We start from the raw sequence: 27721 nt of genomic DNA on the forward strand, positions 1-27721 counted from the left end.
AAGCCTGCCTGCTCGCAGCCATGCTACCAAGGGTTGAGCATGGGAATAATTTTCTGAGACCTATTCTGAGCCCTAGACTATGTTACTGGCCTTAGTGCCAGTAGTAGATGCATATTTAGCACTACTAATAATCCACTTTGCAACATAAGGTGACAAACTCAAGTCGTTGTTTACTGGCATTAATGTATCTTGATGCTACAGCCTGACCTTCCTTACTAAATGAAGATTTGCTTCTGTATAGGATATTTAGAGAGTCTCTCTCATAGTGCATGGCATTTCAATTTGTAACCAAATCCAAGGACAGTTTAGGGTTGTGGTGCTAATGGAAGGCACAAACGTTAGTAAGCAGTGGCTGGAAATAAGATAAATAGAAATAGTTAATGTTTTTTATTAGGTCTGGCGTCTAACAATTTTAGGTGTTTCTGAAGTTGAAAAAAACACATGTTTTGTTATAAATGTAGAACAAACAGTATTCCAAGAGTGAGTTGATTTGAGCACGCATTAACCACAGACCTCCAATTGTGCTGGCATCCTAGAAAAAAAATATGCTAATTTGCTAGCCTTGCCTGGCATACATATAATCTTATTAATAAAATCCTTAATCCACATGGAAATTCTAGCTATTCTTGCCGAGGCATTGACTGTTCCTTCTGTCGCCAGCAATCTCACCAAAGGTTTATGATTACAATGAATTGTGATTCTCCTCAGTGGGTGTTAATGTCTTTGAAGCAAAAGCTATTAAATTTTCAGTACCTCTGCCATCAATTTGTGTGAGCATAGCTACCAAACCCTTGTTGCTGGCATCCGTAGTTACAATACTTTTAGCATTAGGGTCAAACTACTCAGTTAAGTTGCAATGCTGATACAGATCTTTATAATACCAAAATCGTCTTCACATTATCGTGACCATAAATATTTGCTCCCCTGTTTAAACAATTGTATAATATGGTAACAATTCTCTGCAAATTTAGGTATAGATTTTGCGCAATACTCTGCTAGACCAAGAAAGGACTGTACATCATCCTTGAATGTGGGTGTAGCTGCATTTTTTATTCCTTTCACAAGTGATAATTTAGGTTTAGGTTCATCAATCAGCTGACCCTCCTTTCTGCAACTATGCATTTTTAGAACTCTAAGGTCAAACCCATGGCTTCTAGAATGGACAAAGCTTTGTAGAACATGCCATCATGTTCTCTTTTGGTGTTTCCAAAAACTAAAATGTCGTCCAGAGAAAACATGATGTCCTTTTCCTTGCCAAAAAGATTAAACATTCAATGCTGGAAAACAGCAGCGGCTGAAGCCAGCCCGAAGGCATTCATTTGAACTTGGGGTAATAAAAGCTTTATATTTCCTTGCATCTGGAGCCAGAGAAACCTGCTGATAAGCAGATAAAAAATCAATTGTAGAGGACCATTGAGCACCCTTGAATAAGATGGCGTATGTCAACACATAACCCAATTCTGCCATTGCTGTGCCAAGCTACCACCACCAGAGAAATCCATTCAGATACCTCCACCGGTTCTAAAACACTAGATGACACTAGTTTCTCCAGTTCTTTGGACACTTCTTCCCTTATAGCTATGGGAACGTTCCTAACCTTCTGAATGATGGGGCACGCATCCTTTTTCAATCGGATTTTATGCTCAAACCTAGAAGGTTACCCAACTCCTTCTTAAATACAATAGGCAGTTTCTTCAATAAAAGATCTCCTATAGCTGTACCATCATCCAGAATTAAGACTTGCTCTTAGCTATTTGGGTCCAGATCTATATGTATTAGATAAATTTGGATGATTTTATCAAGGGATACGGTGCATCCCGGATTCGTGATATTACTTAATTTTCCTCAGGTGTAACGCGGTGCTTGGGGGTAGAGAGAACACCCTTCTCCCCAAAATGTGACCGGAGTCAACAAATATGCAATTTTATCCTTTAGCACACGCTAATATATGCATTCAAATTCGTTTAACAGTAGTGTTACAAAATTCATAAGCTTTTGTTCATCTGTTCTTTATTTTCCTATTGTGTTCTTAGCCAAATACGTGTTTCAGTGCATCGGGGAATCAATCCCGCGACTTCATCAGGGCTGTTAAAGTATCCCGGTTGTTCTTATCTTCATGCCGGTTTTAATTCTGTCCTGGCGTCTTTTCCCAAGTGTATTCGCTTCTGTGCGTTTATGGCTAGATTATGTAAGCTCCCTCCTCAGGATCAATGTGTGTCTCTTTGTCTTGTCTTCCCTGTATATCCGAAGTGAGTGCCCTTTCCTCGCTTGTACGCTCCGTAATCAGATTGATTATGGAGCGTACACGCGAGGAAAGAACCGAGATATGTTCACATCCCTGATGAAGTCACGGGATTGATTCCCTGATGCGACGAAACACATGTTGGCTAAGAACACCTTAAGAAAATAAAGAACAGATGAACAAAAGCTTATGAATTTTGTAACACTACTGTTAAACGAATTTAAATGCATATATTAGCGTGTGCTGCAGGACGAAATTGCAGAACTACATGTAGTTCTTTCTAGTCACACCAACCCAGCACAGATGGCCCTCTCTTCATTATGCAGAGCTTCCCCTGTGACCTCTTATGTTTGAAATCGAACGTAATCCACCTCAAACCTATCATTTCAGTTTTCTTACCTCCGAAACCTTCTGGGTTGATATCCGGCTGAAGTAAAGATTCACCAATCTTCCTCACAAACCTCTCTCTAGGCTTTCTTATTCACAATAGTGAAATGGGAACCAGATTTGGCATAGTTATTCCCACACCACCAGTCGTCATCCAACATTCAGGTTTGCCTTTACATGGGAAATCACTGGTATTCAAAACCAATTTCTCCTTAACATTCATCACTATATTAAGTTGATCATCTACCGAACCCCAATCAGACTCAGTTTGCTCTGGGTTCGTGCGACGTTCATATTCATAATTAACAAATTTTTTCCTTCTGCACACTTTAGCATAAGCGCCTTTGATGCTGCAGTTACTACTCATTTGTTTCAAAGCAGGACAAACTTTGCTGTACGCTAGGTGATCCTTGCTGTCACACCTATAATATCTGTCTTTGACAGTTCTCTCATTCACCTTACATTTGTCCTTACTCTGTGCAACACAACCCTTGGTTCTGTAACTTTTACTTTCCAAAACCCTGTTAACCAAGTTTGTCTCCTTCTCGTTATATTTCAAAGCAACTGTGCTTTTTTCTGAAATTTCAGCCTCCTTTACCTGCGCTAAAATATTTTCCAATGGAGAATCTCCGTTTAACCTCAATTTGTACTGTATAGCAGGATTGCTAGCATGCATTACAACGTGATCCCTTATTAGGTCATCCTGCACTGTGCCAAATTTGTAATCATATGCCAACTTTTGTAGGTCTGGAACATATTCATCTATGGTTTCAGTTTTAGTCTTCTTGTGCTGGAAAAATTCATACCTACTAATGCCAATGCATACTTTAGAAATAAAATGTTTGTGTAAATCATGCAATACAGCAGCTAAAACATGTATGTCCCCCCAATACAGGTGTCTTAGTTATATAAGAATACATTTTTAACCCCAAAGTACCTAACAAATGTAAAATAATCCTTTTTTTCTGAGCATCAAACATTTCTTCTGCATCGTCGTTGGCCTCAATATAGTTTGTAAAATGCTCTTTAAGAATCCATTTAAGAGGGGGGTTCCAATCCTGCCAACTGGAAGGGCTGAGGAGGGCTGATGCTGAAACTTTTGATACTCATGTTATGAAATGGACTAGTTCAGTGGGAAAGAACTTCCTTTATATTGTGCTCCACTGTCCAACCTTCACCATTCGATAGAAACACTGATGTACTTACTGCTGGCAAAAGTAGGCACTCAGATTTGTATTTGCCCTCAAAAACTAAAGAAAATGTCACACGGCAATTGATAAACCTTTAAGTATCCCTGTGTAAAGAATCTGCAGTGCACCACAAAAACAAAATGGCACTTATGTCGGATCCCGTACGATGACCTTGCTGCGTGCCTCGTGCTGAGAAAGATTCTACGTTGCCAGGCAACCACCCTCACAGTTCACCTCGCGCTTCCCAAAGCTTCAAGGCGTTGCTAGTCAACAGTTCCCAAGCGTGCGCTTGTGCATAACCAGGATAGTGTGGACAACACGTCACACACCAACTTCTCAAGCCCATTGGCTCGTGCAGGATCATGTGGCAAGAGGGTTAATGCACCACTGCAAAGCACCACATTTTGGTAAGCCTGTTACAAAATTTGCCCACCTGGCGTGGTAAGGTCCTCCGATAGTACGGTCCTTTAGATGCCCAAAGACGCTTTAAAACCGGTAGATGACACAATCTGTTACACTCAATAGACTCATTGTAGACTTTCAGAATGCGCAATGTGTTCCCACTGTACCTGGTATTCCTCATCGGCAAATTGAAGTGATACTCAACTCAGGCTGAGTACATCTCAAGTCCTTTATTATACTAGATACAGAGCAAGAGCAATACACTTTACTCAGTTCAGCTCCCTGTAGTCAACTGCCCACACCCTCCCCTACGAACATTCTCAGAACATAGAACTGCCTACAAATATAAACAACCCACAAGCCCAAGTAATTACGTACAAACCCACAACACATAACCTAGAAGTGTGGTGTATGCCACTAAGACTCCAGATTTCCTCACTTACGTCATATAGCAGTGATGGGCACCCTATGACTAATTCCTGTACCCATCTCTTTCTTTCACTTCTTTCTTTGAGTCTGTTGTATTGTTATCATACAACAGAATTATTTACTAGTTTTTTTAAACATCCGCTTACTACATGATACTCCTCCTATATACCTTCTCTTAATAACCTTCTGCCCTGAGCACTGGCAGACCTACCTTGAATGGTGTGCTGAGTGTTTGCTGTAGAAGAGTAGCTACTAAGAATTTGTTACACTTACCAAGTAATTTTTTTCTTGCTTGTGTGCATGGGATGCAAAAGCTAAAGAAGATGTATGTTGTCACTACATGCAAAACATTGAAATAAATGAATTAATGACAATTGCTGGGATTCATCAAAGTGATTATTATATTGTAGAGGAAATAAATTGAAAGATACACACATGGGTTCAACAGTGCTAAAGAGGAATAGCCTAAAATAAGGACAAATGTATTTGCTTAAAAAAATACACATGAATGGGGGATTTGTGAAATAAAAATGGAAATGATAAATATGTTAAATATCAACCGTCTAGAGATATTAGGATTTCCTTGACAAATCTAAATGTTAAAGGAGTGAAAGGCACCTGAGCAAATGGTAATTAGTAACAAAATGAGTTACTGTAAAATGCTAAAATATTTTTTACTGTTGTGTTTCCAACTGGAATTTATAGTATGAGCATCCAGTTTACAATGCAATGTGGTACAACTCTATATTGTCTGCGGAACACGTCTGTTACACTACTGCATCATAAGCACATAATTGTTTCTGTGTTTGTAGTGTATTAACATGGATGTTTTTCTCAATTTTAGTACAACAAGGTTTGGATCCCTGATCCAGATGAAGTTTGGAAGTCCGCTGAAATTTTGAAGGACTATAAAATTGGAGCAAATGATCTTCTTCTTTGCTTGGAAGATGGAACTGTAAGCAAACCTTATTTAACTTTTACGTTTCTGAAATATTTGACTGTAATAACTGGCATAAAATCACCAATGCTCGTTTTTCCATTCAGACTGTAAAAGTAATACTTTTATTTTTGCACTCATGCTTTTACATTTTCAGTGCTTTTAGTCAACAGTCTTGTCATTTTCTGTATTTTAAATACATATGTGTACCATTTATTCTTTACCCTGACAAGTTTCAGTCCAAATAACCTTTCAGAACGGGTTCCTCCTGGTTTCATATTATAAATCCGTTGTACATGGTGTACCGTTTCCATATATTTAATGTTATCTTTCATAGCGCTTAACACACTTTAACCTTTACTTGTAATTTAGCCTAGCGCTAATTAGTAGAAATAAGAACTGTGCAAGGTGCACAGATAATGTGTGCACAAAGCGTTACATGTTGGCCTATGTGGAGATCTAAAATTTCTTCAATAAACATTTCAACTTGTATCTGGTTTTCTCGCAAAAGTGTAACACAATTCAAAAATCTTATTTTTCTGAAATTCCTTCAATGTAATTATGGTGTAGTACATTAATCAGTCTATATTTCAGTATGCAATCTGTTAATGGAGGTATTTCGAAAGATATTTTGATGTTTCATAAAGGATATATTTATTTTGCATTTTTTATATATCATAGCGCCACCTTGATATTAGTCTAATTGACCGTTATTCCACCAGTGACTCATGAGAGTGGACTAATGGGACTGCTGCCCTCAAAGGAATTCTTCCTACCAATGAATTGTACAGCGATCCGACTGAAATTATTTATGTTTTCCAGCCCAGCCCAGCCTACCCTCGGCATCCATAGTCCTGATGAGACCCTATTATCTTTAAAGGGTCGAAACGCAGTTGACACAATTGCAGAGGCAGACAACGTTTTTTTCTTTTGCTGATGCAATGATTGAATTTATGTATCCATGAGTGGTTTTAACTGAAACTGCTGCCTTTTATTTGTATCAACCAACCATCTCATTTTGCTGCTACATAGTTTCTTATTATTTCTTTGGTTCTGGTTTGTTTACACACCTGGGGTCTTTTGATACTATATTCTCTCACTCTACACTGCCAAAAATAATTGTTGAATTTTGTGATTGTTTTTGAATAAAACTCGGTTTGGATGAACTGTGCTACATACTGGCTGAGTTATCATTGCTCCGTCAAAATGTTTTTGATTTAATCGTTGTATGTTTTGGATTTAGCCCGCACAGAAATATCTGTGATATTCATAATTTGCTTCTGAATGATTCCATGTGAATGCATGTTTCAAGGATTACTATAGAAATAGTATATCCATACATACATACAAGGCCATTTGACAGATCATGCTCCATATCTTCAGGATGGTCCCTTTTCCCTAAGGGCCACCCCTCAAAGGTAGCCCTCATCCTGTGAGGTTGATGAATCTATTGCCTTAGTTTGGCACCTCTCAACTCTGCAGGCTCTGGCAGTGGCACATCTTCTGTGCCTACCAAGTAGTTCCTTATCAGGCGTCAATCTACCACACCCCATATTTTTCTGTTGGATCATAAACAGCTTAGGTGCACCATCCTATCATGTTGAGAGTGGAACATGAAGAGGTGGTGCCCTACAAATCTCTCCTTAACTGATATAGAGAAAGTTTACTTTTTTTAATGTCATAATAATACAATGATACCTCTCAGAGTCACAGGGTTTTAAAGAAAATGGATTATCTTTCTCTTTTCCCAATAACGTGCATGCAGGAAATAACAAAATATTATTTTATATGACTTTATTTGCAGCCTACGTAAGACAAAGCATATGGAAAATAATTATAGTAGATATTTAAATTAATGCAGCAATTTACAAATGAACTAAATGCAAATATTATAAATACAACATACTACATTAAATGTATTCCCTTCTAAGGTTAAGCAGACTTATTACAAAATAGTAATCAAGTTCAAATACACCAAGTTCAGCACCATGCTGGCAAGATACAGAATAACAACTGGGATTTCCAGACGCCTACAGAAATTAAGGGAAATTAGTATTAAACAAACTAGCAATTCGGTAAAGGCAATGCAAAACAGTAGCATCCAAATGTGGTGCTCAGAGAATAATCTAAGGCTCTCTGTCCTATACATTAATCCTCTAGGATTTCAAAGTCCAGAGGGTGGTTTGGGAAATTAGCCCTGGCAAATCAGAGACAATCCATAAAGGAAATCAGGTTAAGGCAAAAAATGTAATCAAGTAGGGAAGCGTCAGCTTCACAGAAGCTCGTTCAAGAGTCTTCCATGGGTCAGGAACAAGTATTAGCCTAATCCACACTTAAGCAAGAATCAAAGGAAACATTGAGCTAAAAAACCTCTCAAAGTCCTTTCAGGTAGAAGAGACTCAAAGAAGATGTCTTCTGGGGCATAAGGTAGGAAGGTATCAGCAGAGTCTCTGCAAGGGGTAGGTGAGTAATCTGAAAAGAAATCTGCGTAGCATTGGAGTAAAAATCCAAGGGGATTTATAACATGCTAAGTCCATTGGGCAACACCCTCCTCAATCACATCATCAGGGGTCCATTCTACTCATCAAATTCTGAAGTTGCAGACTTCAAACATTGCTGGTTTGTCCCACACTGTACATTTGAACAACCTCTTTCCCTCAGATACACGTAGATGGTAACTTTTTGTCAAACAGTTCATTTAGTTAGTGCTCTGTTTCTCCGTGTAACTTCATCAACTTCCTTTTCTCAGGCTTTTTTACCCCATCTCTTGAACAGTAATGTATCTGTTCTAAACTAACAATACATGTGAATAGTATGCAGGAAAAGTTAAATCAGCTTTATGTTGCGTGGTGAAATAAAGGTGAAACAAAGGCCTACTTAAGATAAGTTTAAATGTTAATTTCAATGGTGCATATTTAATATACGTGTGCACATTTAAATGCAAATGAATATTCGTTTTCAATGCATCAGGCTTCACAGTACATGTAAAATTCAATAAGGCATTAAAATATTCAGTTGTAAGCATGATTAACAACTACATTTGAAACAAATGTATGCAATATTAATGCACGCATTACATAAATGCAATGTCGTTTCTAGTAGGATTACATTCTACATATATACAGAGGGTTTTAATCACAGTTTCAATTCATTAAATGTTATTCATGTGAAGTAGCACACACATCGGGAAAGTCACATTTCACCGCTGTGGTGAGTGCATTATCTGCTAAATAAGGATGGTTCTTCTTTAATCACACTTAATTATGTAAAACATTTATATGAGTACGTTTTCTAAGCCGACAGTGAAGGCACTCTTTAAGATTGTCAAGTGCAACACTTGCATTAATTCGTTAAACCATACATGAATCATGTGCTAAGTGCACTTTCATACCGTGTGTTTCTTAAGTGTCTGACGTATAAAGGGTCGGCAACCTTTGCGCTGCACCACCTCTAGCCCACAAATTACTGAGTACACTACTTTTAAAGTGATTTTCCGAACCATTGTACAATATGATGGTTATTTGAGATGTCATGTAATAGAAAACTCATTGCGAATATTTCACCATTTTACACTTGCAGTCTCTGTCCGGTAGTATAAAAATACTATCTCACATTCAAGTATACAAATATGCAAAATAAAAGCATACAATTAAAACTTGCAATGAATATTACTTCTAATGTGGTACACGAATAATGCAGAGCAGGTCACAAGAAATCGAGAAATAAGATGTTATCAAATTAGAAACACTATGAGACAGGTGGCCCTAAAAGTGTGATGGACAGATATACGACATAACAGGCCTCAGAATAATAAATGCTAAAAATATTACAGAGTGACTGATGCTTATAGAACTGATGAATGCACCATGCTCTGGACCACCTTTGTTGCCACCTCTACCCTCAAACTTAGTTAAATGATGATAGGAAAGGTCAAAGCCTCCTTCAAAGATCAGGCCATGGTAGAGCCTCACTCTAGAGCAAAGAGATTCAGTTGAAGTATTTTGGACTTTATGCATTTGCTGTTATTAGTTTTCCTGAGCATATGAATTAGCCCTTCTGTGATGTGGATGCCTCCAAGCATATACAAAATGCCGCTTGGAATGTGGTGTCTGAATGGCTAGTTCTTTGGCAATGGCAATCATACTTCACTGGCATGCCGAGATGTATACACATGATTCTTGTGAGATCTCTAATCTACACTGATGGATGTGCCTTCAATTGTGAAAAGCTCTTCAGAGAGAAGACTTTCTCCACTCTGGGGCATTTCAATTACAGATGTGCCATGTCTCATTTGCTGACCTATTCTGTAGTGAGTCTGTCTAGACCCCACAGCAGTTCTATTGGCCCTTTTGTGGGAGAGGTGGACATAAGCAATGCCAACAGTAGCAGCTCCAGTCTCCCCACCTCCACTGTGTCAAACCCTCTTTGATTTCTCCCTCCTCTCCCTCAATCTTTCAGTAGGAGTGAGGATTTCCTACTTAATCACAAATCAGTAGATGAGTACAATTGTCCATTGGGTCCTCCAATTTAGCCACATGGGCTAAACCATACCCTTTCTGTCCTACCCCAGGACCTCCCACATTTTACAAGATGTTACTCTCCAGTAGACTTCTCGGTTTTTTAGGCAGAGGTATTTGCTCTACTGATGAGTGTTCATAGATCTGGTGCTCCTTAAGGAAAGCGAGTACAAGATTTTGTCTCTTTAGTGAACAGAGTGGCTATGAAGGACTGGAACCTCAAAAGCATACCCAGCCTGTTTTTGCTCAACCTTTTCATACAATATGATAAGTACAAAATGCTTTCTATTGTTAGTGGTTTCTAGCTATCCATGTGGAGGATGGGATTGAAATTCATCCCTGGATCTCCAGGGCACCTATTTCCATTTTCTAATTGTTCATACTCACAGGTATTACCTTTGATTTAGAGTCCCAGCACTACCAATTTGCTGTGTTTCCATTTGGCTTCATTACTTCTTTGTGAGCCTGCGGAACGGTGCCAGTTGTGGTAGTGGATTCACTCGGATCAAGAGTACATGTAGTGTCATACTTGGACAACCAGCTTCAGTCTGCAGTGCTAGTCACAGGCCATCCTCAGTGTACAATGACCCTTTTGCGTGAACTGACTTCTCCATCAACATCAGAAGATATTTCCGAACCCAGTTCTAACACTGATTCAGCAAGATCTCCCGTGATAGGAATAGTGGCCTCTGGGACCCTCTTGGTACATGTTGTATGGCATATGAAGGGCCTTCTATGGTGCTGCCTTATAGGACAGCTCTTCCAGTATTGAGAGTATCTCAGCTGAAGTGGAAATTTTCCGATCCGATGGCAACACAAGTCTTTTTGTCTACTCAGAGCGAAGCCTGACTATAAATGTGGTGGAGTTGCAGACAGTCCACCTTGCCCTGAATTATTTTATTTCCCTTTTTCAGTGAATGTCATAAAAACCCTTTCAGACAATACAATCACTTTCCATGTCCAACGGACAGGATGCTGTGGGTCCTTGGGCCCTGTACTTGTAAGCGTTACACCTGTGGCGGTGATCTCTGCAATGGGGAATTATCCCAATGATAGCCCATCTAGCTGCCAAACTGAAAGTAAAATTGGATGTTCTCAGTCATCTCTCACTAGAGGATCATGAATGGGACTTCATCCTGAAGTAACTGACGTTTTTCTCCAGAGTGAGGTGTTCATATTTTTATCTCCTTGCCTCTGTTGAAAGCGGGAAGTGCCACCTTGTTCTTTACTCTGCACTTTGCTCCAAATCGTTCTCTGAGGAGTGAACTCAGGTTAAACTGGTTGAAGGTTTTTGTAAATGATTTCCGCCCATTTAATACTCCCAGATTTTTTAGCTTTTTCTGACCTCTTGGTTTTGGACTTTTTACTGTGGGTGAGTCTCACTACCTGTGTCTTAACCGTGGTAATAACTTGGTCAATGGACTGCACGTGTTCACTATGCAGTTAGGTTAAGGGACACTAGACTGGTTATACATGAACATGCAGACGTGTACGCATGTACGCATGAGAATATTTAGCGCAGCTTGGTAACTGCACACAGGTAGACTGGCACAGGGGGGCACTGCAAGATTAGATGTTGACCTAAAATAGGCCGTAGAACTTAGTGGGCACTCATTAGTTAAGTAAGTGTGGTTTACTGTTTTGTCTGCAGTGACACTGTATTATACAGATAGAGAGACATCTGCCTTAGAGTGCAGGTCCGATTCCTTTAGGCCTACAAACACCCTAAGGTATGAAACTAGGATGAAATATGTGTGCCCAGTTTGAATCTGCCGATCCCAAGATCCTACATGTACACCTTCTAGGTCTTCCAGAATTGTCATATTTCTGTAGCTCAGCTCAGGATCAGAATCCAGGCCTTTTGTCACCCTACTAGGCCAGGTTAATTACGCTGTTCACCAGCAGAGGGACCAAAGGCCTCCCACACAAAAGGGGTGATTACCAATACTTCACTCAGCTCCTGAGGCAGGGGTAGGGAACTAAATTTGCATCTGATAATTAGCTGTCACACTTTACCAGGGTTGGACAGCAGAGGCACATTGAACAAAGGAGGAAGCCCAGACCCCTGAAGCCAAAGCCAGCGGGGACACTTCTTTAAAGTTTTGGCGGGAAACATCTCTGGCAGTGATGCCAGCTAGGGGTGGAGCAGAGGCCCCAGAGGAGAGGTGAACAGAGACTTCTTGGCGGCGCAATCTAGAAATTCTCAGCATGCTGTGCAGGAGAGTTGGGACAGGAGTGGAGGGGTGATGGTGGTCAATGGTGCCTTGGCTTTTAGAACTTTCCATCCCCATTTATTAAAAGGGAGAAAGAATTGTTGTTGGAGTTGGACTCTGAACCTGGCCTGTGACGTAGCAACTTCATGAAAACTGGAAGGACTAGCCCCCCTGATGGACTAAGGACTATGCCTACAGCTGTGCCCAGGACCAATCGGTCTCTTAAGGGCAAGCTCCCTGCTGGTGCTCACCACAAGGAGCAAATTGGGCACAGGTTGGGCAAAATCGGCCCATAGAGCCTGAGACATTCAGCTTGTGAGGATTTGACCTTTGACGCCTCAAGCAACATAGCTTGTGGGGCTCTACTGCAATTTTGGAAGAACCCCTGGAGTGGGCCAGGGCCCAAGGGGTCAGCACAAGCCCGTTAATTTTTAATGAGGTCTGAAGGGAGATATTTGGGATGCCCCCCCCACCCCACAGCTCTCCACAACCCGGAGACTCCATCGCCGGGTCGGTTATTCACTAAAGGTGACCGGAACCCCAACTCCGGGTTTCCGACACCAAAAAGAGTAAGGAGCTGTGCCGTCTTGCCCCCCCCACCCCCAATGGTAGTGGCCTCGACCCTGATCCCCATGCCCATGTTTCAGGGGAGCAGGTGAGCTACCACCTGATACAGCAACCTGCCTGCACAAAGTGGGCAGGTGGGGAGGAGATTGCACCAGCAAAGACAGAGCCAGTCATACAGAGAGCGGCCTGGCTGTGCAGGAGTGGGCTATTGTGGTATATTCCTCTCCTTTCATCCCCCCACCTTCTAACCTAAGAAGGTCCTGGCCAGTGAGCCTGAGTGTAACGTTAGCTTTAAGCTTCATTAGAATTTTGAAGTGTGGTATCTTGGCTGTTGAAGGAGAATAAGGGGAAATCGAAGATGCATTTTCTTATGTTAATAAACTTTCCTTTTTACCTACATTCTCCCAAAGATAACTTCAAATATGGTGACAAGGATGAGATGGTGTGTAGAGGACAGCTCTTTGCCTCCACCCTTTTTTTTGTGACGTGATGCTTTCTGCTGTAAACTGTTATGTGGACTTCCATGTCATTGGATGACCACTAAACAAGCTTGAAAAGTGGACTGTACCTGTTGCCAACTGAAACTAATTTTGTAAGGGCTTCCCAAGAATTATATGCAGATGCAAAATAGAGGCAACACCACAGAGGGAAAAGGCACCTGAGGAAGTGGCAAAGAAAAATAGTGACTGCAACGCTGCTAGAAAGGTATCCGAGGAGGTGGCCGAAGGTTGCGGCACTAGATATGGCAATCTGCTCCACAAAACGTCAATGCTGGATAATGTAAGCACCATCATCGCTTAGGAAAAGAGGCAACTGTTCATCAATTTTGCCTCAAGTTCCAACATTGCAACAGCCTTTTTACAAGGGGTTGTCTATGAGAGATGCAGTAATAAGCACAGCTGCAGCTGTCTGTTTCATTATAGCGTGACTGAGGTAAATATATGCCCATCTCCGCCTATTCCAAAACTTGTGACCAGGAAGAAATTAAAAGATGTATATTTTACTACAGATGGTTTCGTTTTGAGGTTAGGGCAAATTTGATTCCGTTGTTTTACTGGCTACGTCTGTGATACCATCCTGAGATGAGTCATTTTGGCTAGCTCATTGTAGTACTGAAGAGAATCCTTTTAATCATTGCCTGGTGGTTGCAACTCCATCCTGAGATGAGCTGTTTCATGTGCTCTCTTGGTGTTATTGATGAGAAGGATCTTATCAGCACCTGGTACTTAGTTAGAGGGATTGAGGTAAAACCTTATGATTAAGTTTTAGTTAATGGTACTGGTAACCCTCCAGTGGCAGTGATTTTCTTCTAGATAACTTTCATTCCAGATGACTATGTGTTTGACATAACATTTGTTAATTGTTGTATCTGTGTAATAGTCCCTACATCGGACATATGTTTTATATGGTGTAAATTTCAAGATAGATGACAGGACATTCATAGAGAAATTTTCTGATAAGTATTATACTTTTATGTAATACAATATTAAACTAGGGGGCATAATAAATATTCCATTCCCTTAGTGGGTATGTTGATAATGCATATCACGTTCAAGGATAGCACAATCCTTCAGGAAAAGTGTACATTAATTAACACGGTTGGAAATACCAGAAAAACTAAGCGATTAACCTTAATCCTAATGCTGCGGAAAACGTTTTTCTAGTCAACAGATATATCACAGGAATAGAAGTATGAAAGAAATTCCCTGATGTTTTCTTTGAAAAATTGGGATTGCTCAAAAATGTCCTGCATAAAATTAAGTTGAAACCTAATGTCATTCCAATACTACATGAAGGGCAGTTCTACGGTTCCTACAATTTTAGTAGGACAGTGTATTTAGAAGAACAAAACTTCATAATCCAGAGACTGAGCCTTCTTATATAATCAGTAAATGTTGATTTTTTTGGCTAGCTCACAGTACCACATCTAAACTCCTCACCTTACAGAGTTATAGGTGTTGTTGGTAACCTGGAACATGACTCTAAATTCCTAAAGAATTTGTGGGAGCAGATCTAACCCTTTTGTTTGTCACTTTTGCATGCCCAAGGTGTCATAAAGAAAAGATACGATAATTAATCTTCAAATGTTTATCGAAAAGCTCTCATCTTTGTAAATATAACATGAACTGTGATTATCAGAAAGATGAGACATGGCATTGTTATAAGCATTAGTAGAATGGTGAAAAACACAAACAATTCAACCATGTTGATTGTTCATAATGTACCAAGATTACTCCGATCTATCACTAATCTCCCTATGCTAGAGATAGCATGTAGGAAGTACCCATCTGCTAGGCTTATTGGACTGACCTAAACACTCCTTAGTACTGTATGTCAGGAAGCCTGCCTCAGTGCATTAACACATGCACCCCTGTCTGAGTGTGCAGGCCTGCACCTTTCTCTTGCATGGCTATCTTCCCTCTCAGGATGAAGGTCGGGGACAGCTGAACGGCATGTTAGTCGCAGCTCTGACCAGCATTCCATGATGACTCTGGCAGAAAGTGATCCTCTCACCGACATTAGCATGGACGCTGTTTAATTAATAAAATGGCAAGCTTATCACACTGTGCCAGAGGTGCAGAACAATGTCTTTAATTAGTCTGGGGCAAAATATTCGATTCCTATGAGCAAAAATAAATGAAAATAAAATAAAAAAAGGCATTCTGTTCTAAGTTGTGGGATCCAGGAACTAAGTGCCTGATTACGATGATGGTGGATCCTCCACCGACAGCCCGCCAGTGGAGGGGCCACAGCCATCGTAATACTGATTATCGCCAACCACATTAGTATGACTGGTGGATGGTTGGCTGTCAGGGAGACTGACTGCCATGGATTCGATGGGCTCAATTAGCCCGTTGGTCCGTCGGGAACCTTGTACCCCTACAACAGTTGCAGTGCCTGCCAGGCACCACCGTAGGGATTAAAATGTCCCTTCCCGCCGGCCGTTTCATGGTGGTGTACCCTGGCTCTCCAACATGGCCCCTGGGGGGCACCTGTGGTGACCCCCAATCAGCCGCAGTCTGCAGGGATATGCATGGGGTGCATATTTGTACTGTTGCATGTGCTGCAGCACCTGCTGCAATACAAATTATACACTTTGCAACCACTTTGAAGGCGGTTGCATCGTTTTCAGGGTGCGGGACCACCAACAGCTTCTCGGGCGGTCCTGTTTCCCACCAGGATGGCGGTCGGACATAAGTCCGACCACCTCCTAATCAGGCCCTAAATGTGCAGACTACAGGGCAATAATGACTATCAGAAATAAATGCGTGCATGACACATTCTCACATTAGAGAAAACATGTGCAAACCCAGATTAGAAAAGGGTGCTACATTAAAATAAAAAGGTAAAATGGATACCAGATTTAAGCTATACAAGAACACCTAGTAAAGACCTTGACAAGCTAGAATCACAAGGGATCATTAAAAAGATTGAGTGTTCAGAGTGTTTACCCCCTATAGTGATTGCTGCAAAGGATGGAGGCAACAGTATATGTTTGAGTAGACCATAAAGATTTAAACTCAAATATAAGGGTGAAGAGACATCCTCTGCCTAAAATCAATGAGATGTTTAGTTTCGTCCATGTTGCATGTTTTATTTTTTAGTGTTTTAAACTTTTCATCTGTTTATCACCAGGTATATCTCCTTCCTGATTCTAAATTTCTCACATCTTTCATAACTCCGTTTGGGACATATTAAATTTGCAGAATGCAGTTTGGGTTCGCATCTGCGGCTGTAGTTTTCTATTGCGTAATGCAGCATATATTACAGTGTAAACAAAATGGTCTATGTTTCCAAGACGTCATTTTATTCTATAGGAGTTGGGAAGAAGAGCACAACACCACTCTGAGAGAAGTGATTTGCAGATTTAAAAATGCAGGGTTCACCATAAAAATAGAGAAATGTAAAATAGCTGTCAAATCAGTTGAATACCTTGAGCTGAAAAAGGGATGAAACCAAAGTAGAGTTTAGTAGACTCGGCCAGACTAGCACCATCTACTACATGTAAAGAATAACTTAAATTCTAAAACTATTTTGGGACGCAGTGGAATATATGTCTAAGTACATCAAGAATTTGTCCGACTATGTGCATCTCTTGAGGCCCATACTGAAAAAGGGATTCTTTTTAAATGGACCAATGACTGCTAAGATCCTTTTGCCAAGATCAAGGAAGCAATTATTAATGCCCCTAATGTAGGAAACTTTGATGGCAAGTTCAAGACCTTGTTAATCACTGATGCAAGTAACAGGGTCTAAGTCCTACCTTATCTCAAATGGTTGATGGAAAGGAAAGAATTGTAGCTTTTGCCTCAAATCCTTAAAGATGTTGAGTTAAATTACTCTACTATTGAAAAGGATGTGTTGTGCGCTATTGGGCAAGTAATCATCTCAAGTTCTATCTGTGAGGTTTGCCTTTCACACTGAGAACAGATCCCAAATGGGTATTAGGCTTACAAGGGTACAGATTTATGATTGAATATGTTTCTGGAGCAAAGAACCATGTTTCTATTAGTTTACATGCCTGTGGATGGTTGTGTACAAGGAATAAATCCACCTGATGAAGCACTTCTTTCTATAGATATCCCTGCTATCATTAAGGATAAGTGGGAGCAAAGTGAAAAGAATGGCAATACCTTAATATTACATGAAAACAAAATACTGAATGGGTGGCCCGATAAATGTAAGGAATTACCTGAAAATTTCCAACCATTCTGAAATGTGAGGAATTAATTGTCTCATTGTTAATTTAGTCTTTAAATCGTACTAAATCGTGCCACCTGAAGATATGTCTGATCGTATCATTGAAATTGCCTAGAAGGTCATTTAGGTATCACCATGACCAAGAGTAAAATCAGAGTTGATTAATGGTTCGCTAACATAGATTTCACCGTAGAGAATAAGATGAGGGGTTGTTTTGCAAGCAGCTCTAGTGACAAAACAAAGATCATCCATAATGCTCCTCTTTCTCCAGTGGAAGTATATGCTGAAACATGGGATAAACTTGGTTTGGACAATATAGGGTCCATTAATTTTACCAAAGTTAATTACAAATATATGGTTGTTATGGTGGGTTACCATTCTTATTGGGTCACTATCAAGTCAGTAAAAGATATCAATAACTCCACCTATGTGGACTTTTTGTCTCACATATTCTAAGGAAGGAATGACCAGCACCTTAATCATCGACAATGCTGCATAGTTTCCATCAGGCGAGATGACACAGTTCTTAAAGAGATTGTCCATATGCCATGTTAAAACTCCACTTTATTGTCCTAAAGCCAATGATCTGGTTGAGAGAGTTTACAAGATGTTAAACTAAACCTTTAAGTTAGCTCACACAATTGGGGATTCAGTAAAAAAAGCTGTAAAATAAATGGTATGCTGTGTCAAGTGTCACTCCTTTTATTTCTCTTAAAGGAAGAAAAAATGGTTCAAAACTTACCCGAGCCAGCTAAATGGTGGTAATCCAGTGTGGGTTTAAAGAGATGATGTTGTAGATGAGGTGAAGCAGCATCAAAACAAATACAAAAGATGGTATGACTACAAGTGGGATGATATGCACCATAATTGGCAAGTGGGACAATGGATAGTCATTAAGAGACTGACCACCTCACAAAACAAATGTATGTCATTATTTCCTCCTTGATAACTGCCAGAGAAGAGGAAAGGCTACATAGACTCATCAACAGGCATGCTGCCTCTGATTGTGTGGACCACACCAGACAGGATAGAGTGGATGATCAGCTTTTTGTGGCCTTCACTGGAGCCATGAAACGCAAGGAGGTAACCCAATGTTTGAATTCACATTGGTACACTCTTTGGAAAAAAACACTGTTGGCATTCATTCACATTCTACAAGGGGAATGGCAGTTCCTACTGCTCTTACAGGGGTCATCGTGGTGGTTGATATCTATTGGATAGCTGTTTGGTCTTCTTTGGATGCCTTTACAAAGCTTTACTGGATTACAGCTCAAGCACATTGATAGATGCTTTGCCAGAGCTGTTAGATGCCTTCCAATGAATTTCGTAAACCAAATTGCCTAGAAGGAGCTCATCTGGTAAATCAAGGTTTCACAGACAAACTGGCAGATCATTACACTGTCAAAGCAGACACATTGAACTTATACTTAAAACAAAGACAAAGCACCAGCACTGACCCTTTTACAAAACAACAATCCAAGAATATTCTAACCCAGCCTCTCTGTTCCTTCCAACACATTTCACACGATGAATTTATGGACCTGGTCAAAGCAAGCAGGCCTGCCGGCAGCCCTTCTGACCTGTGTCCAATGCAAACCTTCAAGACAATTCTTCTAACAACCTGTGCTCCCACGCCAGTAAAAAGAATCATCACCAACTCCTCAACTATTGGAATCTTCTTGAAAAACTCAAAAAGTCATACATACGCCCATTACTGAAGAAAATTAACTTGGGCCCACTAAACCCTGACAACTACTGACCCATTACAAATTGACCTTTCCTTGGCTATCTGATAGACAGAGCAGCGTTCGCCCAGATTTCACAGTTCATTGAAGAGAATGCCATACTTTCAGACTTCCAAATTGGATTCTGTCCAGGAAGAGGCACAGAATCTGCCCTCCCTGCCATCTGGGATGACCTGAAGAACACAGTTGACTGCAACGGGGTTGCTGCGCTACATCTCTTGGACATCTCGGCTGTCTTTGACCTTGTTGACCATGACACTCTGATACAATGACTCTACGAAGCCGGCATTGAGGTGACTGCTCTAGACTGGATCGCATCCCACCTTCTCAACAGAACTAATGTCATCTATACCACACCTTTCTCGTCCAAATCATACTCCAAAAAAGCAGGGGTCCCCCAAGGCTCTATCATCTCACCCATGCTTTTCAACATCTACATGAAGTAATTACCTGCACTGATCAATCAATTTCATTTCACATGTTATAACTATGCAGATGACCCACAAATACTCCTTCAACTAGCATACCCCAGAGACATTGGAAACTCGCCATTTTCAGTTGTCTCAGAGCCGTGGGGACAACTGAAATTGAATGCTTACAAAACAAAAATATTCACGTGTAGTGATTGGAAACATTATGACCTGCTTACCACCTGGCCTAATGATCTGGGAACACCTCGTAAAGTATTGAAGGATGTAAGAAACCTCAGAATGACCATAGACTCCAAGCTTCCGACAAATCCCCAAGTGGAAAAACTAGCAAGATCAAGCTTTGTTACTATAAAAACTCTGCGACTAACCTTCCCGCATTTGGGATTTCCACACTCTGTCCAAGCTACCATCTCCCTTGTTCTGTCCAAACTCGATTAAGCCAATAGTCTCTACCACGGATCACCTTTAATGACCATGAAAAGACTACAACTGATTGAGAACTCGGCTGCCAGTCTTCTCTTACTTATAAAACCGCTAGACCACATCTCCCCTGCCTTGAAAGCTCTGCATTGGTTACCGGTTGCCAGAAGATCCACGTTCAAGCTGATTTGTATCATCCATAGAGCGATACATTTAACAGAGACCGCTCTTCATCAGGAATAAAATCACCAAACATATTCAACAGAGGAACCTCCACTCTAGAATGGAACCTCACCTCGAAATCCCAAGATACAAGAAAAAAACCATGGGTGGCATAACCTTCTCTGTTCAAGCATCCAAACTATGGAACTCTTTACGACCCAACATAAGATCCAAGGATAGTCACCGTGTCTTCCGAAAACTACTCAAGAATGAGCTCTTCCCCACACTAGCACCATACCGAAACAAACATTTACAGTATATCACTCTATATATAAGCCTTTATTTGTACTCTAGGTAAGTACCTATATATGTGTATTTTTTTGTATAAACGTGTAAAATAATTATGTTAAAAATATATATAGATATTCATTATTACTGCAAAACAAATGTGCATATTACTGATAGTTACATTATTCTATGTTTTTAACATGTATATAAGTGACTGCATAAATAAGTAAATCTTTTATCATAACTATCTAAATTTGCTTCACTATTGAATAAAACAATTATGTATAAACAAATAAATACAATTTTTTTTAAGTACAACAACACTTGAAAGCTGGAGTTTATTTAATGCATCTTTAATCTACATATATTTACTTTCTGTATGCCTTCCATGTACCTAAGGATCAAAATATTTAGATCTTTTCTTCGAATTCACCATATCCAATGCACTACCCTATTTCTCACCCTATGCCTCTCTCAATATATCCGCTACCTCAACTCCGTGTCTCATCTCAAACCTCTTACTACTACTCTTTCCAATGCACTACCCTATTTCTCACTCTATACCTCTATCGATATATCCTCTACCTCTGCTCTCTCATTCATCCCAAACCCCATACCACTACTATGATTCCCAAAATAACCCTTTCTAAACTCTTCCCTACTCTACGCCTCCCTGTATCATCTCATGCCTCTTTTACTATTCCGATCCCCCAACACAAGCCTTTCTGAACCCTTCCCTCTGACTCTTCCCCTTCCACACCCCTTTTACTCATCCCAAGCCTCGTCCTACAGCTATGACCTCCAAAACAAAACAAAAACAAAGTCTAAATCCTTACCTCTTCTATCCCTCCACTATCCTTTTCAATCCAAATAACAGACTAACATGTCCACCTCTCAAATTAATTTCATATTTCGCTATACTAATTCACCACTAATCCTTTATGGCTTTCAGATTAGCGTGCTACTTGCCAAAAAAGAGCTTTAACACATCATCAGGGGTAGCAAGCGCTATATAAATGCAAACATATCCCTCACTAAAATTACTTTCATATTTCACTATACTAATTCAACACTAATCCTTTATAGGTTCCGGAATAGCGTGCTACTCGCCGAAAAAGCGCTCTGATTCCTTATCAGGGTTAGTAAGCGCTATTTAACGGCAATTACAATACAATATAATTGTAGCTTTTTTTAACTAATAGAGAATAAGTGCGCAAAAACCAGTGGAGGTACATCCTACTGAACTGAATGTTACTGAATATTTTACCACATGGTGTACTGTTGTTAAAGATGATGCTCACTATGCTTTGTTCTTAGGTGGTGAGGAATGTGGTCTTGATGGTTTTCTTGTGTGTTTCTGGAGTGTAGTACTTTCTCGAAAACCTTTGATTGAAATGCATCAGAATCATTAAAGTACAGTAATCCCCTCAATCACCTAAATGGTTTGGCTTGATTTTATACTGCAATGGCAATATGTTGCGCAAAGCTTTTCACTACAAGCAATTTGTATGCACGGCAATGGCAACAAGTTGATAAAGGGCATGAGTTGTCTGGCTTGTGTGCTATGTTTTGTATGTTATTTCCATCTCACTCAGTAGTCAGAGCATGAGTGCAGCAAAGGAACCACCACAATTATAGACCACAAGTAAGGACACAACTTAATATACTTGTATCACTTTGTGTTGCAGCAGATCAATTATAACAGGGCTCGAAAAATCCACTCGATCGCTCGCATTTGCGAGCTAAATTTAATGAGGGCGAGCTGTTTTTAGGTCCTACTCCCCCTTTCTGGCGAGTAGGAAGACAAACTAACTTTTGTCCTCTGTCTCTGAAAACGGAGCAAATGTGACAAGATAAGATTGAAATGCATTGTTATTGCTCACAAAGTGAATGAGCACTAAAGATGCCTTTAAATTTGGTTATCTTGTCACATTTGCTCCGCTTTCAGAGACGGAGGTCAAGTAGGTTGCAGTTAGGTCAAGGAGATTTTTCAAGGTACTAGACCTGCAGGACTAGTACCATTTTTTGGATTTTTCGAGCCCTGTATAAGCAAATTCTGAGGTTCTTTAAAGTAAGGAACTGCCTATGTTGAGCTCAGAAGAGGTCATGTGAAGGAACTCTATGGTAAATGAACCAATATCTTCCACAACTATGATGAATCTGTGTTGAATGTTGTCTTGTTACAAGTTATCTTGGAGGAAAAGATAATAGTAAATGGATAATGTATATTATTTACATGGAGCTGACCATGAAAACTGGAGACTACAACACATTGTAGAGCATTGACTATGTTGTTTAATTGTGCAATTTGTTCTTCTTAGGCAATTGATTATTCAGTTGAAGATGCAGAGAGAGATCTGCCACCGCTGCGAAATCCTGATATACTTGTGGGGGAAAATGACCTTACAGCTCTCAGTTACCTTCATGAACCTGCTGTTCTGCACAACCTTAGAGTTCGCTTTGTGGAATCCAAGCTTATATACACCTACAGTGGTAAGTCAGAAGTGATCTTTTCTTGAGTGCCACAGTAGCACAAAGATGTTCAGTGCATATCGAGACCTGCCATGCTAACGTTTGAATTCATTTCTGGTCATGTAAGGATTTAGAATTCATAACCATAATTAATTTTGCTGTAGTAATTAAATTGAATTCCAGCTAAAGCTGACCGGAGGCTGATTTCAGGCACATCCGCTTTGAAACTAAGAGGGTGAGAGAGGAAAGATAGGGCATTAAGAATACAGGTGTGAGGTCTGATAAAGCAAGAGGACAATCATACCAAGTTATGAAAATGCTAGAGTCTTGTTTAACTACAGGGGGCTTAAGGGAGGCCCTTGGAAAAGGTAATGTGGCCTAAATGTTCAATGTAAATACAATTGTAATTTAAACTATACAAATTTACTATCTATTATATCTTTGAAATAATTAAAGTGAATATAATATTCATTGTATTCTATAATATTTAATATTGTCTGTCCTCGTAAAAAAACAGATGTTTGGCTATCTCAATGTGGTTGGTACATCATATAGATTTAGTGCATAATGCGCACATTTTTGAATGACATGGCAGCTGATGGAAGCAGACAATTTGGCTACATGATCAAAGTAGTCACACAGTTTGCCTGGGAATAGATGCAGCTTCTATGTGGCTTGGCTGTCTTTGAATATGCAAGATATGGTAATATATTTTTCTTCCTCATGTATTGCTTATTGATGCTGGTCAAAAAAATCATCATTCAATACAAGAAAGCATCTTTGACAGCTGAAACACTGCTCTACATTATCGGGATTTTGTATCATTAATACAGGTGGAGTTATCATACTAATGACAATATCTCTGCAAGGGCCACACACAGTTCCAATAAGAAAACCATTCTCAAGCCCTACTAGCTATTTACAAGCAACAGACTTTTCCTCAGTAAGATGTGTACTAAGTATTTAACCTGCAAGATAACCATATTGAAGTCAGAAAGACAAACAAAACATTCCCAAACTAATTTAGCAGACAGGAGAACATTTCAATAAACTAAACAGATAGGATTAAAGGAACTTTGGATATGATGTTTCAAAGTTTTAGGAGAAAACCCCCCAGAAAAACTCCAAGAAAACAAAAAGAGTTGTTTAAAGTTAATGGCTGCAGTGGACCAGGAGCTTTGGTGCAATGTCATAGTGACTGCAATAGAGCAAGGGTCGAGGTTGCAGCAATCAAAGGTTTTACCCTGGGCCATAAGGCCTTATCTTAATTAGAGGGTAGCAGGGCAGGACATTTTCCACAAAATGGATGATGTCCAGTCTGCTGTTTGACACCATCGATCTTGTTTGTGGGATCTATTCCACATTTTCCCCATCCATCCAGTTTCTAATTAGGCCCATAGGTTTTTCTTCTGAAAATGCCAATTCCCTCTTCTAGGGCAAGGCAGCATGTTGCAGCCACATGGATCCCTTGTCGTTAGATACACTTGAGTCTGGCTCAGATGGAAACCATTTATTTTGGCATCAAAATCCCAGGTATGGCAAAGCTATTTTGTCTGAGAAATAGCTTTTTGTACCTTGTCGCTCTAGTAACATATTATTCTTAGCCTGTCTTACATTTAGCACTCAGACTTGTGGGCTACCAGGCTCTCTTAGGGGTGTCTTAAATACAAGCCACAAGATTGGGTGCTTAGTACAGGACATGCTAAATAATGTTTCAATATTTGAGACTGATGATAGAAAATTCATCCAAACCTTATTTTTAATATTTAGCAAACATCTTGTTCGACGATGAAGGTAGATTTTTCTAATATATTGTATAGTAACTTTGCAAAAGTTTAGTTTGTTATGCCCAGTGGATTTCTGTGCACCAAATTACTGTGGCATTACTGAAAAGTCAGAATGCCAATTATGTTTAGCCAATTGAACATCATATTGAGGGCCCAAACATTGGGAAACGGAATGACAGTCTTATGGTTCCCAGTCCCACTAGTCTAAAACTGTGAAGAAATCTGATTTGATCATGCAAAAAGGCAACTTTCTAACAAGTAGCACAGCCTAAAATTCACTAAAACCTCCAGCAAAGTTACAACTGCGAGGCAACGAGCGCAAGATAAGTGGTTTTATTTATTTTATTTTATTATTTTCCCTTAATGTATTGCCATCCACTGTACTAGCAAATGTGTTAGTGGTGTACACAGAGACTATGACCTTATTAACAAGAAGTTGGGGGCAGAATGTGAATATTGTGTATTTTATCTATTAGACAGGGATCTTGACTGTTCCTTCTGTTGGAGTCAAACACATGGAGCCCATTGACCCCAGAAGACCCCTTTATGCTAGTTTATACAAAAGATGTCAGACTGCATTGTGGACACTCATAGTCACAAAAAAACAAGATCGAATAAGCAAGGGCCAGGGCACCCTGGTCATTCACAAACTCCAGTACACAGAGAGCTACTGTAGAGGCCATACAGATTTGGTTCTTAGTTCACCTGTATTTACAATGTTAAAGGCCTTCACCTGCCTGTGGTGGGGCTCTTCCTCAGTAGATAACCTCCTTTGAAACCCCTGATCCCCCTGTCCTGAAAACATAAACTATATGTGTAAACCTACTAATATTATGGCATGCCAAAATTGGAAAATTAGAAACTCTAGGAGTTGTGGTGAAGACACACTCACAGTCAACTTCCGCAGCCAAACCCATTAGCCCAAAATAATTTCCCCCAATATTGGACCTGCCCCTTTCTGCAGGGTCATCCCTAAACGTTTTGCCTTCCTCATCCTACTTTTTGCTGAATTCTTTTTTGTTGGCTTTAGAACTCTGTGCACTTTACCTCTGCTAACCAGTGCTAAAGTGCCTGTGCTCTCCCCTAAAACATGGTAATGTTGGATTATACCCAATTGGCATGTTTAATTTACATAAACACTGTAGTAAAGTGGCACTACATGTTACCAGGGCCTGTAAACTAAATGCTATTAGTGGGCCTGCAGCACTGATTGTGCCACCCACTTAAGTAGACTTTTAAAAATGTCTCAGGCCTGCCACAGCAAACCCTATGTGTGCATTATAAACTGCCATTTCAATGTGTCAAAATAAACCTTTTGCCAAGCTCAGACTTTCCTTTTTAATACATATAAGTCGCTCAAGGGCAGGGTGCAGTGTATTTACAAAATAGGACATGTACTTTTAGGTGGTACATGTCCTGGTACTGAGAAACTCTCAAATTAGTTTTTCACTACTACAAGGCCTATCTCCCCCATAGGATAACATTTAAGTTGCCTTATTACATTTTATAAGTGTATTTTCTAATTGGGAAGAGATTACCAGTTCATGTTTGGTGTCTCTGGAGTCACATGTTAAAATCCCAACTCATGGTGAAGCCAGCCAGATTTTAAATTGCAATTCTGAAAATGCCACTTTTAGAAAGTTGCTAAAACACACAATATCAACCTGACCGTTTATAGTGCTGTTACTTATTTCCAACAGACTCAGACCAAACTATAGAATGTCTTTGTCTACATCATTTAATATGTCAGTTCTTTAGGTAAATTTTATAAAGACTCATTTTGCCAAATTTACAAACAACAGATTTGGACAACACTTTAAATATATATACCATAAATACAAACTAACAAAGAAATCAAAGACAAGTAGATGCAAGTGTTAACAAGTAAAAATCAACAAGGTAACCCACATTTCATTTCATCATGATATCAGTAAAACATACAGGGGTTAGTGATCAGCGGGGACAAATGTTTTAGACGACAAAGGGTTTATACATTTAAAACACAATATTCCTTTTTGTTGCTAATCTTATTTTTTGAGAAACTACTCCCCCTATGGTAAAGCGTGCTGTCGCGTTTCAAATCCCACTTCAATTTCAGGGATTTTCTTCAGGTCTTAGACTGGAGGGGCTCTGAAAAATAAAAAGGGAGAGAGAAAAAGGGAATTTTTAATCTTAAATCTGCCCTTCTCATCTGACTGTGCCATTTTACTCTTAAGAAAAGGGGGTCAATACCTGTTAGCTGCATTTTTAGAAGTGTCTCCGCAGTATTTTTAGACCTGTGTCGCTCGTTTAGCTGACTGTCCAGCCTGAAACATGAACAAGTATGCAGAGTCAAAAGCAAGTCATTTGTACAGAGAGCTGTTAGAAACAGCATGGAGAAGCTAATTGAGTTACTTTTAATGGGAACATAAAGGTACGTTTTATTAAATCCTTCTCATGAACAATTTTCTGAGTAACAGCGGTCTGTAAATTTCAAAGAGGAAAGGAAAAAGGAGAAAAATTGTTCGTGTCTTTTTCGAGGTTAATCAATCCTTTAGTAGAGAAACAAATATCGGACTTACATATAAGCATTTAGAGTTGGAGATGTGTGTCAGTTTCCTGATACGACAAACACGTGTGCTGGTTATTTTTATTGTTCATGCCCAGAGATTTATTGGGTTATACAATTCGCACGGGGGCATTTTTGCAGTAGCTCTCACTTACGTTTTACGAGATTCATGCAGCCGTTTGTTTACTGCATGCAGCGCGGGGTTCTGCCTGCTCAGTTGTTTGCGCCTGCATACCACAAAGCTTAATCACCTGTTGGAAACTTCGGGTGGGCCAGTGAATAG

The 27721-nt window shown here is 39.8% G+C and overlaps 1 protein-coding gene across 2 annotated transcripts in view; it reads left to right on the top strand.

The window, feature by feature from the left end:
• MYO5C (myosin VC) overlaps positions 1–27721 on the top strand; it is a 1024918-nt gene that overhangs the window by 128483 nt on the left and 868714 nt on the right. For both annotated transcript variants that reach the window (XM_085644174.1, XM_085644175.1), the window contains exons 2-3: positions 5495–5605; positions 22953–23124. In XM_085644174.1, the coding sequence (XP_085500300.1) occupies positions 5495–5605; positions 22953–23124 (283 nt within the window). The remainder of the gene's footprint in view (positions 1–5494; positions 5606–22952; positions 23125–27721) is intronic.

The sequence above is a fragment of the Triturus cristatus genome, chromosome 3_1 (genome assembly GCF_964204655.1).
Source record: "Triturus cristatus chromosome 3_1, aTriCri1.1, whole genome shotgun sequence".
Taxonomy (NCBI): domain Eukaryota; kingdom Metazoa; phylum Chordata; class Amphibia; order Caudata; family Salamandridae; genus Triturus; species Triturus cristatus.